Source organism: Gopherus flavomarginatus, chromosome 1 (genome assembly GCF_025201925.1).
Source record: "Gopherus flavomarginatus isolate rGopFla2 chromosome 1, rGopFla2.mat.asm, whole genome shotgun sequence".
In the NCBI taxonomy this organism is placed as follows: domain Eukaryota; kingdom Metazoa; phylum Chordata; order Testudines; family Testudinidae; genus Gopherus; species Gopherus flavomarginatus.
Genome location: NC_066617.1, coordinates 346334556 through 346351573, shown reverse-complemented (window position 1 = coordinate 346351573; position 17018 = coordinate 346334556). Strand labels below are relative to the sequence as shown.

Here is a 17018-nt window from a genome sequence, read left to right as displayed (position 1 = left end):
GGGCTGGAAGGGACTTCGAGGAGCCATTCAATTTAGCCAAGTAAAGCTAAACCATTGGACAGATGTTTGTCCAACTTGTTTTTAAAAAGTTTCCAATGATGGGGCCTCCACGACCTCTCTTGGAAGCCTATTCCAGTGCTTAACTACCCTTGCAGTTAGAAAGTTTTTCCTAATATCTGACATAAATTGCCCTTGCTGCAGATTAAGCCCATTACATTTTGTCCTACCTCCAGTGGACCTGGAGAACAATTGATCACCATCCTCTTTACAACAGCCCTTAACATATTGGAAGACTGTATCGGACTCCCCTCAATCTTCTTTTCACAAGACTAAACATGCTTAGCTTTTTTTAAAACCATAAACTGTTCCAATCAAAATGATTTGTTTATTTATATTTTTAAGTCCTTAGAGTCCAAATTTCTTCCTTTCCGGCCCTACCTGGCTGCAGTCATCTTCTCCGATGGAGTATGCTCTCTGCTCCAGCTCTCCACCTGTCTCTCCCAAATCTTCTCAAGCTTCGGTACTGGGCAAATTAGTCGAAACAATAGTTAAGAATAAAATTGTCAGACACATAGAAAAACAAACTGTTGAGCAACAGTCAACATGGTTTCTGTAAAGGGAAATCATGTCTTACTAATCTATTAGAGTTCTTTGAAGGGGTCAACAAACATGTGGACAAGGGGGATCCAGTAGACGTAGTGTACTTAGATTTCCAGAAAGCCTTTGACAAGGTCCCTCACCAAAGGCTCTTACATAAATTAAGCTGTCATGGGATAAAAGGGAAGGTCCTTTCATGGATTGAGAACTGGTTAAAAGACAGGGAACAAAGGGTAGGAATTAATGGTAAATTCTCAGAATGGAGAGGGGTAACTAGTGGTGTTCTCCAAGGGTCAGTCCTAGGACAAATTCTATTCAACTTATTCATAAATGATCTGGAGAAAGGGGTAAACAGTGAGGTGGCAAAGTTTGCAGATGATACTAAACTGCTCAAGATAGTTAAGACCAAAGCAGACTGTGATGAACTTCAAAAAGATCTCACAAAACTAAGTGATTGGGCAACAAAATGGTAGATGAAATGTAATGTGGATAAATGTAAAGTAATGCACATTGGAAAAAGTAACCTCAACTATATACACACAATATGATGGGGGCTAATTTAGCTAGAACAAGTCAGGAAAAAGATCTTGGAGTCATCGTGTATAGTTCTCTGAAGATACCCATGCAGTGTGCAGAGGCGGTGAAAAAAGCTAACAGGATGTTAGGAATCATTAAAAAGGGGATAGAGAATAAGACTGAGAATATATTATTGCCCTTATATAAATCGATGGTACACCCGCATCTCAAATACTGTGTACAGATGTGGTCTCCTGATCTCAAAAAAGATATACTGGCACTAGAAAAGGTTCAGAAAAGAGCAATTAAAATGATTAGGGGGTTGGAACGGGTCCCATATGAGGAGAGATTAAAGAGGATAGGACTCTTCAGCTTGGAAAAGAGGAAACTAAGGGGGGATATGATAGAGGTATATAAAATCATGAGTGATGTGGAGGAAGTGGATAAGGAAAAGTTATTTACTTATTCCCATAATACAAGAACTAGGTGTCACCAAATGAAATTAATAGGCAGCAAGTTTAAAACAAATACAAGGAGTTGTTCTTCACACAGCACACAGTAAACTTGCGGAACTCCTTACCTGAGGAGGTTGTGACGGCTAGGACTATGTCATAAACAGATAGTTAAGGGTTAATGCCTCTTTTACCTGTAAAGGGTTAAGAAGTTCACCTAGCCTAGCTGACACTTGACCAGAGGAACCAATGGGGGAACAAGATGTTTCCAAAGGAAGGAGGGAAGTTTTCCTTTGTTTTAGAGTTTTCAGTTTCAGTCGGAGTGAAAAAGATCAAGGAACCAGCCTCTTAGAGTAGTAAGTTTTAGAAAGGGATAAATAGGTTTATGTTTATTTTCTTTGTAACTTGTCTTGGTACCATTAAGAGAATCATCAAAATTGGGTATTTGGGTAGTTTTTGTGTAACTAAATTTGTGCCCAGGGGAACGTCCTCTGTGTTTTGAATCTGTTGTCTGTGAGAGTAGCTGGTATGCTAATCTCTCCCAGAGAGTTTTCTTTTACCTTTCTTTTCTTTAATTAAAAGCCTCTCTCTTAATATCTGATTGATTTTTCCTTGTTTTTAGATCCAAGGGGATTGGATCTGGACTCACTACGAATTGGTGGGGGAAAGGAGGGGGGATGGTTAAATTCTCCTTGTGTTAAGATCCAAGGGGTTGGATCGGTGTTCACCAGGAATTCGGTGAAAAAGTCTCTCAAGGCTACCCTGGGAGGGGAAGGTTTTGGGAGGAAAGCGGGTGTTCCAGACGGAGGATCTGGATGGTGGCAGCGATACCAGATCTAAGCTGGTAATTAAGCTTAGAAGTGTCCATGCAGGTCCCCACATCTGTATCCTAAAGTTCAGAGTGGGGAAGGAACCTTGACAGACTATAACAGCATTTAAAGAGAACTGGATAAATTCATGGTGGTTAAGTCCATTAATGGCTATTAGCCAGAATGGGTAAGGAATGGTGTCCCTAGTCTCTGTTTGTCAGAGGATGGAGATGGATGGCAGGAGAGAGATCACTTGATCATTGCCCGTTAGGTGCACTCCCTATGGGGCACCTAGCATTGGCCACTGCGGTAGACAGGATACTGGGCTAGATGGACCTTTGGTCTGACCCGGTACAGCCATTCTTATGTTAATGTTCTCTCCTTAGCAAACCAGGCTGAGAGAGTCAATGGGTAGCCCTTCCCCTGCTGATGTCTCCCTCTTTATCAGGCCCAAGTGCCTTCCCTTAAGCCCAATTGGGTAGTAGGTGATCAGGCACAGGTGCACTGTACTCCGCTCCCTGTTAAAGGAGCCAATCACCTTGTGACACCTGGCTACAGAAAAAAAGAAAAAGCTGTTTCACAGTGATTATTTATGCTACCTGTCAACATTTTTCTCAAGATCATTCTGATTTTAGTATCTTGAAAGCCTAACTTACAAATTGGCAGCTGCCCAAAGTAACTTTCATCACCAATGAATGATCACCATTAGATCACTAGAAAACAAAGGTCTTATGTTCCTCACTTGCCAAGGCAACATGATGAAGAAACTAAACTGTCAGTTAGATTTAACAGTAAAACATGTAGCGATCAAAAGCCCTTTTAGAGGCAGATGAACATGCACATAACTTTAACATTGGAAAATGAGTCCACTAACTTCCATAGTATCTGAAATATTCAGATGTAACAAACCCAAACAGCCCAAAATAGGGGTTCTGAAATAGAGAGATATTAATCTTTTGGGTATATTGGTGCATACAGCACACAAATAAATCTTTCTTCTTCCCCACTTTATCATCTCCCATCTTCTGCCTAATCCTAATTTGCATGCATAAGAATTAAGGATTGATCATTCTGTAACCCTGCTGTCAGCTGCTCCTGTCAATATACATGGGTCATTAACAACCTTCTGCCAAGATATTCAAAATTTGCAGCACATTAAAATCCAAAAGGTAACCTATGCCAGCCAATAGGGACCCCAGTCCTGAATCTGAATTAAATAGGAAGCAAGCAAACAAACAAAATGCACTTTCCTACATTGCGTGTTGTTGCTACAGATGAAATTTGGATGAAAACAATGCAAGAATTCCTAAACAATCTGATCAAAAATTTAAAATGCGATTTGAGCATTTTAAAATTCGAAATGATTTCCTTTTCTTGTGTGTGATCTCTGCCTATGGACCTTGCCCTTCTGAAGCAAAGAACATTCTTGATTCAACTGATGAAGGTGCCCTGTAAGTCTCCAGAGCTCAGATGTCTTGAAGGCAAAATTCAAAGAAGTGGGTCTTTGCAATTTCTGGGCTCAATATGCCGACCATTTTCAGAATAGCCTGAATCTAGCCATTTATCTTTTAACATTTGGATCAACTTACCTCTGCAAATTGGGGTTTTCTACCATTAACATTATAAAAAAACATCACCACAATCACATGACAAACGAACATCTTCATCAGTGCATGACCTCCTGCAAACTACTCTTCACAAAGCTTGCCAGAGATCGGCGAGGTCACCTCTCCCACTAGAGATTGCCACAAACACAGATCATAATGTTGATTTATAAATTTTGTTAAAATATAGAAACACTAATACTTATGTTGCAATCAAGATCTTTATTTATTGGCAGCTGAAGTTTTTTATTATAACTATTTTGTCAGCCTTCTGTGCAAATGGCCTGCCCCTTGTCATAAAACTCTCAAACCAGCCCACAGGTAGATCTAATTGAGTATCACTGATCTATATCATCCCTGAGAGGTGTCTGTCTAACACGTTCTTAAAAGCCACGACCTCCCAAGGCAATTTGTTCCAGTGCTTAAATACCATTACGGTTAGAAAGTTATTCCTAATATCTATCCTAAATCTCCCTTGTTGCCATTTAGGCCCATTATTTCTTGTCCTGTGCTCAGTGGTTAAGGAAAACAATTTATCACTCTCCTCTTTATAACAACCTTTTACCTACTTGAAGACTACTATCATGCCCTCTCCTCTCCCCTCCCCCTTCTCTTCTCCAGACTAAACAACCCCAATTGTTTCAATCCTTCCTCAGAGATCATGTTTTCTAGCCCTTGATTCATTTTTGTTGCTCTCATCTCAACTTTCTCTTATTTGTCCATATCTTTCCCAAAATGTGGTGCCTAGAACTGGACACAATACTCCAGCTAAGGCCTTACTGGTGCTGAGTAGAGGGGAAGAATTATTTCTCATATCTTCCGTACAACATTCCTGCTAATATATCCCAGAATGAGGTTTTTTTGTGACAGTATTACCTTGTTGACTCAAATGTAGTTTGTTATCCACTATAACCCCCAGATCCTTTTCTGCAGCACCCCTTCGAAGGCACTTATTTCCCAGTTTGTATTTGTGCAATTGATTATTCCTTCCTAAGTGCAGTACTTCGCATTTGTCCTCCTGAATTTCATCCTATTTATTTCAGACCATTTCTCCAGTTTGTCAAGATTATTTTGAATTCTAATCCTGTCCTTCAAAGTGCCTGCCACCCCTCCCAACTTGGTATGTATTAGCACTCTCTGTATGCCAATAGCCAAATAATTTATAAAAATATTGACTAAAACTGAACCCAGGACAAATCCCTGTGGGACCCCACTCAAAATGCCCATCCAATTCAATTGTGGAACATTGATAACTAGTCTGAGTACTGTTTTCCAATCAGTTATGCATCCATAGGTTTGTCTAGCCTATATTTCTCTAGTTTATGAGAAGGTCAAGTGAGATAGTATCAAAAGCCTCATCAAGCTTGAGATATACCACATCTATGGCTTCTCCTATGCAAAAGGTATGTTCAAGTTTTCAGAGAAGTGTAGCTCTATGAAACAAGTAAACACTACCCGGGAAGACCTGCCAGAATGAAATCCAATACAAGACTTTCATGGAAATATAATATATGCTGAAGACTGCAATCAGAGAGAAGGTAGGCTAGGGTACCAAACTAATTAAATGGTAAATCTTTTCCCCCCACCCCATGGAGGGGGAGAGAGAAAGAGAGAACCGAAACTTTGTAGGAAACGTACCAGTTTTGACAAAACTTTCATCGAGAAAGGTTTCTCAGAGAAATAGATTCATCCCAGAATACCCAACAGCCAACAGGCCATTCACGTGGGATATGGGAGACCCAGTCAAAATCACAAGTATCTGGACCTGGGTTCCATGTGAGTACCCTAACCATCAGGCTATTGGTTATTCTGGGGTTGGGGGAGGTGCATGTCTGTGTGTCTCTCCTCAACCCCCCCTCACCCCTCCCCCAGCCAAAAGCTTCAAAAGGTCTCCATTTCATCCCAATACAGAATGGAAAAATTGTCAAAATCTCAAAAACATTCTGTGAGACAGAAAAAACATTTCTTATCCAGATCGGACAATACTAGTTATTAAGGTTGCCTAACATGTTCCATTATAACCTCTCATTTTCAGCTGCTAATAATTTTGCCAGACTTCAACCATTCAAGCTGAAATCTTCCATGCTCATTCTCAGCCTCATATTGATTTTTTTCTTATACATTTGAGCAAAAACGATTCAGCCATGGGGTTTGACAAAACTGCTTGTTTTTTTCCCCTATGTTCTCACATTTTTCACTATTTTTTGAAGAGCTCTTTTCATTTATTTATTTGAATTTACAAAAATCAAGTATCTATTGGCATTCATCCCATAAATTGGGGACACACAACCACCACAACACTATCCATAAATGTAGTCAAACCCAAACTTCAGCCCACTTCTTCCTCAGTAACCTGAGAAGAAGGAAAGATGAGGAGGTGTGCAGTGTGCACAGAAGGTTCACAAACCTGGGCACTGGCAGACCAACGCTGAGGGTCCTAAAGCAAGAAGGGTCCCAAAGCAAGGAACCCTCAGAGAGCATTCTCCAGCAAACCTTTTCTTCCATAAGTTGAGGCGGCCTCCAGCTTCAGTAACTGTGCTGGTCTCCTCTATGGCAGTAAAGCAGAGGTGGGCAAACTATGGGCCACGGACCACATCCGGCCTGCGGGACCCTCCTGCCTAGCCCCTAAGCTCCTGGCCCAGGAGGCTAGCCCCGGCCCCTCCTCTGCAGCCTCAGCTCACTGCACCGCCGGTGCAATGCTCTGGGCAGCAGGGCTGCAAGCTCTTGCCAGGTCACGGCTCTGCAGCTGCGCTGCTCAACCCAGTGCTCTGTGCTGCACGGTGGCATGGCTGGCTCCAGCCGGGCAGCATGGCTGCCTGTCCTGGTGCTCTGGGCAGCACAGCAGTGGCGCCGCCAGCCACCAGTGCTCCAGGCAATGAGGTAGGGTGCGCGGGGGGTGCTGGATAGAGGGAAGCGGATTTCAGGGCGGTGGTCAGGGGGCAGAGTGGAGATAGGGGGCAGGGAACAGGGGGGTTGAATAGGGGCAAGAGTCCCAGGGAGGCAGTCAGGAAAGAGAAGTGGGGTTGGATACGGCGGTGGGGGGCAGTCGGGGAAGGGGTTCTGGGGGCGGTCAGGGAAAAGGGATGGTTGGATGGGGCAGGGGTCCCTGGAGGGGCAGTCAGGAAAGAGAAGAGGAGTTGGATAGGGTGGCGGGGGGGCAGTCAGGGAGGAGGATCCGAGGGTGGTCAGGGGGACATGGGGTGAGGGATGGATGGTCAGGGGGTTCTGGGGGTTGTCAGGGGTCAAGAAGCAGGGGGGCTGATATAGTGGGTGGGGGCCGGGCCACACCTGGCTGTTTGCAGAGGCACAGCCTCCCCTAACTGGCCCTCCATACAATTTCGGAAACTTCGTGTGGCTCTCAGGCCAAAAAGTATGCCCACCCCTGCAGTAAAGCATGGGGAGTCTCTTAGGTAAGCATGTTTCAAACCACTTAGAGACTGAGAGGTTAAAATTGACACCTTGAATTCCACCTGGATGCTTACTGGAAGAAAATGTAAGTATCCCAGAGCACTGGTTTAAATCATGTTCTCCCAAAGTGTAACTGCAGTTAATAAGCATCCTGCAGGATTCTGTGTAAACCATAGTTCTGAATGGTCCCCAGTTTGAACAGTGCATTACAGCAATCTCACTTTGAGGGGACAAAGCCATTAAGATGACACAGAAAAGGATAACTGTGGCATAGGCATGCATCCGACGAAGTCGGTATTCTCCCATGAAAGCTCATGCTCCAATACATCTGTTAGTCTATAAGGTGCCACAGGATTCTTTGCTGCTTTTACAGATCCAGACTAACACGGCTACCCCTCTGACACGTGGCATAGTCTGTATCACAAAGATGCCCCTGATGCCAGGGGGAGGTACTATGCAGCCCCATGGGTCCTCCAGTATCCTCACTCCCTGTGGAAAGCCCTGGACACATATTGGGGGCCCTGGCTTAGCATGTCCCAGGGCTTCCTTCCCCTACCACAGCCCTACAAACCTGCCTGCATCCAGAGCTTTCCAGGCCCACAGGGCTGTACAACAAAAGTTGTCCATAAGCGGCACGCTTGATTCCAATAGCTGAATCCTATTAACATTAAAGTCAATGGGATGGACAAAATATTGCTACTAACTGAAAGTTAATAATGGGATTGCTCATAATCAATCACTGTATTTACATGTGTACAGCTGAACACTTACCACACCGATGCCTTCAAAAGCAAATATGGCAGTACCAAAAAAAAGGGGATATTTCTTCCAGTCTGCCACAGGGGGAAGTTTTCGAGGATCAGATATATCCTGGTGAGAAAAAATACAGCATCATCACATACTGTATATCAGCATTTCCCACACTTTTGAAAGCCGAGCACCTCTCCAGGAAAATAAACCCAATCACATTCTCCCTTCCCCCCACAACATCATCGTGTGGTATTAATAATCTGCATAGTTTAAAATGTAACCAATACCTGCTGCTCCTTGCCCACATCTCCTCCTCTCCCCAGCTAGTCCTCTGCCCACTTGCAGTTGGGAAATGCTGGTGTAGATATTTGTAATATGATAATTAACACAATATTTTAAATGACAGCATTGTTTACTCCTGGGGAAATTCTGCACCACCGCGCAATGCATAATTTTGCAGAAATTAATGTTCTGTGCACAGAATTTCCCTTTTTCCCCACAGAAGTGGTCTGCAGAGATGCTGGCAGCCACGAGGGGCCACTGGACCCAGCAGAGCCTAGCTCACAAATAGAAGACAAAGCCAGGGGGAGTGGAAGGGAACTGGAGGGTTCCCAGCAGCTACAGTGCCCAGCACGTCCCCATAAAGGAAGGAGGCAGTGTGCAGGAAACTCCATGGAAACCCAGAACCCAGCATCAGGATGTTTCTTCCTGTGACTCTCTGGACTCTAGGAGGTAGGGTTGCCAACTTTGGTTGGATGAGTTCCTAGAGGTTTCACCACATGCCATTATCTTTAATTAAAGATTAATCTTTCTTTCCTGGGGACTCCTGGACAATTCTGGAGGGTTGGCAACCCTACTAGGAGGGTAGGGGGTGAGTGTGTGGGTTGGGGGACCCTGCAGTTGGGCTCTCAGGGGATAGGGGGCATGAGTGTCTGGGCCGGGTGGAGGTGACTGGGCTCTGGGGAGGGGTGTCTGGGCCAGAAGGGTACGTGTCTGGGCCTGAGGGTGTAGGGGGGTGTGAGTGTCTGGCCAGGGGGAGGGGGGTACAGCTGGGGTCTGGGGATTAGGAGGTGTGTCTGGGCTGGGGGGTGCAGTGGTTGGGCTCAGGTGGGGAGGGTGTGAGTATCTGGAACAGGGGGTGCAGCAGCTGGCCTCTGAGGGTGGGGAGGGGGTATGAGTGTCTGGTCCAGGCAGGGCCCCACTTCTGGCCTCTGGGGAGGAAGGGGCATGAGTGTCTGGGCTGGGGCTGGCCCATAGCTGGTCTCCGGTGGAGGATTGTGAGTGTCTGGTCCCATGACTGGGCTCTGGGGGAGGGAGGAGGCAGAGAAGCTGGAACTGGGTTGCTGTAGGGGTTTCTTTAACTCTCTACTCCCGAGGGAATTTGTGTGTGTGTCTGCATTGTTACAGACATACTTGCTGACAGGTATTTTGAAATATATTACAAAAATAATTGAAACTCGTGTGATTTTATTGTGTTATATTGACAAATAAAATTTGCAGAATTTTCAAATACTGTGCGCAGAATTTTTAATTTTTTGGCACAGAATTTCCCCAGGAGTAATTGTTAACTATTATTGGTAACTGAGTTATCATCCTTTGATATGAATGTGGCAGTTCACATCTCAGGGCTATTGTTTCAGTCTCTTCAAACTTGCACAGACATTCCTGCATCAGGGCTGGTCTACACTACAAAATTAGGTCAGCTTAACTATGTCCTTCAGGACTGTGAAGAATTTTGCACCCTATGAAATGTAATTAAGGTGACCTAAACCCCGGTGTAGACACTGTTAGGTCAATGTAAAAATTCTTTCATCACTGTGTTAAGTGTGTATACATCAGCTGCAGCATGGCAGCTGTGCCACTGTAGTGTTTCTAGTGCAGACATACCCGCAGTTACGCTGGCTTCACATTTTGAAGGTTTTCTTCACAACCTTAACAGCTACAGACTTTTCTTTCAGTGAAAGCTGAGACTCTGGAGAATATTTAATTGTTCTGTCTTTGTCTCAACCCAACCCTCCCACTGGCTGTCTTTCTTGCCAATCAGTGGGGGGCACACATCACACTATGGGAAACACTGCTGTACAAAAAGTAGCACTTGTATTTTTCCAATATCATCTTAAGCCAAGGGTAACCTTGGCAAAAGCTTTTGAACTCTGGTCACAAATCTTGTGAGGGTTTTTGAAAAAAAAATGTGAATTTCTGTTTTCATCCCATGATTCAGCTTGCTTTATACAAATCTCTCAAGATGCCTATTAGTATCATGGCAACAATTCAGTACATGCAACAATTATTTAGCTGCTTAAAAGCAGAAAGTTTGCAACATGTGATCTAAATGAGAAGTCCACAAATTTTCAGTACTGTGTTTTGGAGAACCACTAGAATTAAGTGTTACAGTTGAAATTGCTGCCCTGTTGAACTGAAGGCACAGGCAGTGGAAAGAGAATCCCCAAAGCTGCAGGTGACATGCATGGAAGATAACTTTTACACACTCAACGGGCAAAAGTTCTTTAAAATGTGTACTTTTTTATTTTACTGCCTTAATGGCAGGAGCAATTAGTAGGTACTTTCCGTTCTTTTTTAAAGTCCAATTTCCCATAAACATCACATCCTTAAAAGGCTCGCTCTCAGGCACTTTTTAAATACCCATCACTTTAGTACCTACAGTATAAGCCATGCTGTATGAAAGTTAGGTTAATAAATATAAATCTAATAGTCATTTGACATTACGTACAAATTCCAAAAGAGATGTTGCATCTTCACAAAACAATGGGTGAGGGGAATGTATACTCACTCGAACGATGTACTGGTAAATAATTACCAGGCTGATAGCCATGGAAATATTGGCAAGGAACGAAAGCATAGACAGGCTCTTAAGGTCACGAATGAAGACCAGAAGGATAATAAATGGCAGAAAACACAGCATGTATATTCGTAAATCAACACTCCTTTTCTCAGAGGGACCACTGGTACTAGTGTCATTCGTGGGTACAATCCTGTTCTCCAAAAATCCTTCATGGACCTGAAGGGAAGATGTTTTTAAAAACATCAGCAGCACTGTATTTTATGTGAACGAATACATTAGTTTTACTTTTAAAATTCCAGCTATAACATTTAAAGGAGCTTAAGGGAGAGTTAGACACTCAACTCCTACTGACTTTCAATGGGAGTTGGACACTTGACTTTCCAGTTTAGTTAAAGCAATAGTCTTGGCTACACTCAGACTTGCACTAGTTTAATTAAACTGTTTTAAACTGGTGCAAACCCAGCTGTCCATATATCAACTTAAAAGTGGGTTATTTCCATTCAACTTAAACTTGTTCCCAATCAACTTAAGCTAAACTCAAAAAGCCATTCCTATGCTGAGATAAGAGGTTTGCACTTGTACGTGTTTAATCTAAACCAATTCTGTTCAACAACTCTCCTTGTAGTCAAGTCTTAAATATTCCTGGATTCCATATAACAATACTGCAATTGCCCAATGTTATTCAAAAGACTAAGCATGTAAAAATTCACAACTGTTGTTATGCACTGGAAAATATTTAACATGATCAACGGTGTTAAAATTTGTTTTAATGAAAATCACATCAATTTATGGCATGAATGCTGTGACCAAAAGCAGTGGTAGGCCAAAGCATTTGAGGTCACAGCCTGCACCCCTCAAAACAGAAAAAGAAAATCCCTGAAAGAGTTTCATTCCATTTTCTTTAAAACTTATAGTGGCTTTTTCCTTTAGAATGGGTGATCTCTTTTTAATCATTTTCCCACCATATTCTTCCATCCTGTACCCCCAGTATCTGATGAGGTTAGTTCGCTCACATTGCAGAAAGCCTTAAACTGGTAGACTTGAGAAAAGAAATATAAAAAAAATATGTAAAGTTATTACCATAAAAACTCGTTCATAAGCCAACCCCCTTCTCTGGTGCTTCCCTTTTTTACTAAAAAAATTCGGCTTATGAATAGGTATAGAAAGGGAGAGGTGGGACACAGTCCCTCCCCCCAACAGATGAAGCAAGGAGAGGCAGCACAGCCAGCAGAGCCAGAAGGGAAGAGGTGGGGCCAGAGTCCATGCTGCTCTCCCCCTAGCCTCCAAAGCAGCTGCAGCCCCGGGGCTGGCAGGCTGCAGCCATGCTGCTCGGCCCCGCCCCCCAGAGCAGGCTGTGGCTGCGCCAGCCAGCCCATTGGCCCACGCTGCGGCCATGCTGCCTGGCCCAGCCCGCTGGAACATGCGGCTGCACTGCCCAGTCTGGCCCACCGGAGCGGGCTGCGACCGCGCTGCCCAGCCTGCCAGAGCAGCTCCAGCCAGGCCAAAGACATCCTCCTCTGGCCCTCCCCAGATAAGGTCGGAAGAGATGGGATGGGGAGAGTGTGGGGGTCCTGGGCTAGGGGTGGGGGTCATGGGGGAGGTCACAGGGGTTACCCCTCTGACCCCCAGCTTCTCCCCCCCAAAACATTTCCCCACCAGTTGCTGTCCTGGTCTGTCAGGGTAAGCAGCTGGCGCACCAGGACACTTTGTTTACTTAGGTTTACCTCTGTGCCTGCAGACGCTCGAGGTAAACAAACCATCTCAGCCCCACCAGCAGCTTATGCTGATGGCCCAGGAGACAAAGTTTGCTGACCCCTGAATTATGGGGTTGGCTTATGAATCGGTCATAAAAATTTTCCATTTTTACTTATCCATCTTGAAGGGGTTGGCTTATAAACGAACCAGTTTATGATCTAGTATATATGGTAATTCTATATGATGTGAAAAGAAACAAGCACAACTGAGAAGTCAATGTTCCGAAACTCAAAACAACTGCAGACAATAACCTGCCTTCTAAACACCAAGAGAGACAAAGTGGATGAGGTAATATCTTTTATTGGACCAGCTTCTGTTAGTGAGAGAGAAAAGCTTGAAAGCTTCTCTCTCTTATCTATAAAAGTTGGTGCAATAAAAGATATTACTTCCCCCACCTTGTCTCTCTCGTATCCTGGGACTGATATAGCTACAACACCACTTCTAAATACCAAATCAGCCAACCATGCTACTGTAGTCACAGTCTGAACATCTGACACAAAACTATAGCTGTGAAATTACAGCTACTCTAGTCTCACAGATAAAACATATTTATAATAATACATGAGCATTATGGTCCTGTTTATCTACTTCAGAGGTGTTAAAAGAATTAATTAGTCAACATTTGAACAATGCTTTTCACATGTGTACTGCTATACAAGAGCTACTTACATGTACAAAAGAAACAAAGATACCACCGAGCCTCTTAACAGAGAACACTTTCAGCAATACTAGGGAGTACCAATGTAATGTTCCAGAGTATATATAGTCACATTAGTACTAATACAGACAACATGATAGAACAGCAATGGTCAATGCATCAGTGCACACAGTGAAAGAAAATACAATTTTCTATACCGTAGATGCTCTGTTTTCCAGTCATAAGTGACATGGTAATCAGGTTTCTAAATTAAGCATATTAATGAAGTGCATTGCTATGTCATTGGTGAGTTTTATGGTCATCATCAAGACCTCTCATAAGAACAGTCATAATAGGTCAGATCAATGGTCAATCTACCGAATACCTGTCTTCCAACAGTGGATGGTACTAGATGCTTCAGAAAGAATGATCAGAACAGAGCAATTTATCGAGTGATCCATGCCCTGCTGTCCAGTCACAGCTTCTGACGGTTAGATGTTTAGGAACACCCAAAACATGGGGTTGTGTCCCTGACAACCCTGACTAATAGTCATTTATGGACATATTCACCATGAATTAATCTAATTCGTTTTTGAACCCAGTTATATTTTTGGCCTCCACAACATCCCCTGACAACAAGAAAGACAAGATGACTGTGCATTGTGTGAAGTACTTCCTTTTGTTAGTTTTAAACCTCCTGCCTATTAATTTCATTGGGCGACCCCTGCTTCTTGTGTTATGTGAAGGGGTAATTAACACTTCCTTATTCACTTTCTCCACACCAGTCATGATTTTACAGACCTCTATCATATCCTCCCCCTTAGTCATCTTTTCTTCCCCTAAAATGAACAGCCCTAGTCTTTTTAATCTCTGCTTGTATGGAAGCTGTTTTATATCTCAACTCATTATTGTTTCCCTTCTCTGAACCTTTTTCCAATTCTAATATATCTTTGTTGAGATGGGGCTACCAAAACTTCATGTAGCATTCACAGTGTGAGAATACCAGGGACTCGTATAGTGCATTATGATGTGTTCTATTATCTATCCCTTTCCTAATCATAGAAGATGAGGTTTCTTCCAACCCTAAGGAGGTCATCTAGTCCAACCCCCTGCTCAAAGCAGGACCAATGCCAACTAAATCATCCCAGCCAGGGCTTTGTCAAACCGGGCCTTAAAAACCTTTAAGAATGGAGATTCCACCACCTCGCTAGGCAACTCATTCCAGTGTTTCACCACTCTCTTAGTGAAATAGTTTTTTCCTAATATCCAACCTACACCTGCCCCACTGCAACTTGAGACCATCGCTCCTTGTTCTGTCATCTGCTACCATTGAGAACAGCCGAACTCCATCCTCTTTGGAACCCCGCCCTTCAGGTAATTGAAGGCTGCGATCAAATCCCCTTTCACTCTTCTCTTCTGAAGACTAAACTAGCCCAATTCCCTCAGCCTCTCCTTGTAAGACATGCGCCCCAGCACCTTGATCATTTTCGTTGCCCTCCGCTGGACTGGCTACAATTTTTCCACATCCTTTCTTGGGGGCCCAAAGCTGGATGCAGTACTCCAGATGTGGCCAGATGGTTCCTAACATTCAGTTAGCTTTATTATTGCACATTGAGCAGTTGTTTTCAGAGTTAGAGAACTATCCACAATAACTCCAAGATCTCTTTGTTGAGAGGTAATAGCTAATTTAAACCAAATCATTTTGTATGTATAGTTGGGATTATGTTTTCCAATGTGCATTACTTTGCATTTAACAATATTGAATTTCACCTGCCACTTTCTTGCACAGTCACCCCAGTTTTGGGAGATCCCTTTGTAACTTTTCACTGTCAGCTTTGGACTTAACTATCTTTAGTAATTTTGTATCGTCTGCAAAAACTGTGCAACCTGTTTACCCTTTTTCCAGATTATATATAAATATGCTGAACAGAACTGGTCCCAGTACAGATCCTTGGGGAACTCCACTATTTACCTCTCTCCACTGTGAAAACTGATCATATATTCCTACTCTTTACCTCCTATCTTTTAACCAATTACTGATCCATGAGAGGACCCTCCCTCTTATACCATGTCTGCTTACTTTGCCTAAGAGCCTTCAGTGAAGGAACCTGTCAAAGGCTTTCTGGAAGTCCAAGTACACTATACACATTAGATTAACCTTGTCCATATGTTTCTTGACACTCTTCAAAGAATTCTAAGCAATTGGTGAGGCACGACTTTTCTTTACAAAACCCTGTGACTCTTCCCCAACACATATGTTCATCTACATGTCTGACAATTCTGTTCTTTACTATAGTTTCAACTGAGTCTAGAGCCTTTTCAAAAAGCTGGCATTACATTAGTAATACTCCAGTCATCTGGCACAGAAGCTAATTTAAGCAATAGGTTACATACCATAGTTACCAGTCCTGCAATTTCATATTTGAGTTCCTTCAGACCTGTTGGGTGAATACCATCAAGTCCTGGTGATTTATCACTGTTTAAAATTTATCAGTTTGTCCCAAAACGACCTCTTTTGACACCTCAATCTGGGACAGTTCCTCTGATTTGTTACCTAAAAGAAATGGTTCAAGTGTGGGAATTTCTCTCACATCCTCTGCAGTGAAGATCAATACAATGAATTCATGTAGTTTCTCCACAACTGCCTTGTCTTCCTTGACTCTCTCGAGTATATTCCATTACAAGATTGACCTAAATTCTACAGCAAGGGACTCTAGTTTCCACAGCATTCAAGTGAGGCAAACTAGAAAGCTTGTGGCAGCTATAGATAAGTTGGTACAGTCACCCATGTTATTTATTTTGATGCCAAATGTCAATTGTATTAGTTTGCTGCAACACATTCAGTCTACACAGCTGCAGGATTTTGTACCGACATTAAAAACTATACTAAATGGGCTTTATTTGTTTGTGGGGTGAGGTGAAAGAAAGTTAGACCTAGAGATTTTGTTAGCTGAGCTGATATGAGCATCTGGATAGGAACAAGAGACAGTTTGGGGCTGTAAAGCAAAGCAGGAAAAGTGCTGGCATTTAAATTGTCAGCTTGGTTAAGATTCAGAATTAACCGCCCACTGAAGATTAATGGGACCTTTCACTCTTCTTATTCCTATTGTTTCAGGCTGTCTCCAAACTCAGGCAGACAAAAATTCCTTCTTTTAAAATACTTTTTGTTGCAACCATAAGAGCTAAAAAGAATGATTTGTTAATGGAAAACTAAGGACACAACTCAGCAGAAGGGGATGGATTTTCCAGCAACCATGGAATACACAGGTCTCTAGTCATTACTAGTACATAAACTGATCTGATCCTGCAAGATATTGAGCATCCTCTGTAAAGTACTAAGCACCTTTCAACTCCTGCTGAAATTAATGGAAAATGAGGGGGCTCAGAATACCCAAAGGCAGAGTTCTTAGAAAGCTACTGCAAAGAGTTAACTAAATCTAGACATGAAAGATTAAATTTCCTACAAGCTTCTCTCACTACAAATTGTATAAACTGTCTAACATTTCCCAATTTCAGTGACTTCACATACCTGCAATTGCACATTGCCTCTTTGTGCTGGCCAGTAGTGTGACAAACAGCTAGCAAAGCTGCTATTTCCCTAAAGTCATCTGAAGTAAACTTCCTGTTCCAAATCTCATTCGCCAATAGTAAACTTAAAATAAAAATACAGAGCAAGTCACTGTTCAA

General features: G+C 42.9%; 1 protein-coding gene across 4 annotated transcripts in view; it reads right to left on the bottom strand.

Annotated features, from left to right (window-relative positions):
• The window catches only part of SLC36A4 (solute carrier family 36 member 4), a 226010-nt gene that overhangs the window by 157697 nt on the left and 51295 nt on the right, over positions 1-17018 (bottom strand). For all 4 annotated transcript variants that reach the window (XM_050941724.1, XM_050941743.1, XM_050941750.1 and 1 more), the window contains 2 exons: positions 10928-11155; positions 8158-8256 (listed from right to left, as the gene is read on the bottom strand). In XM_050941724.1, the coding sequence (XP_050797681.1) occupies positions 8158-8256; positions 10928-11155 (327 nt within the window). The remainder of the gene's footprint in view (positions 1-8157; positions 8257-10927; positions 11156-17018) is intronic.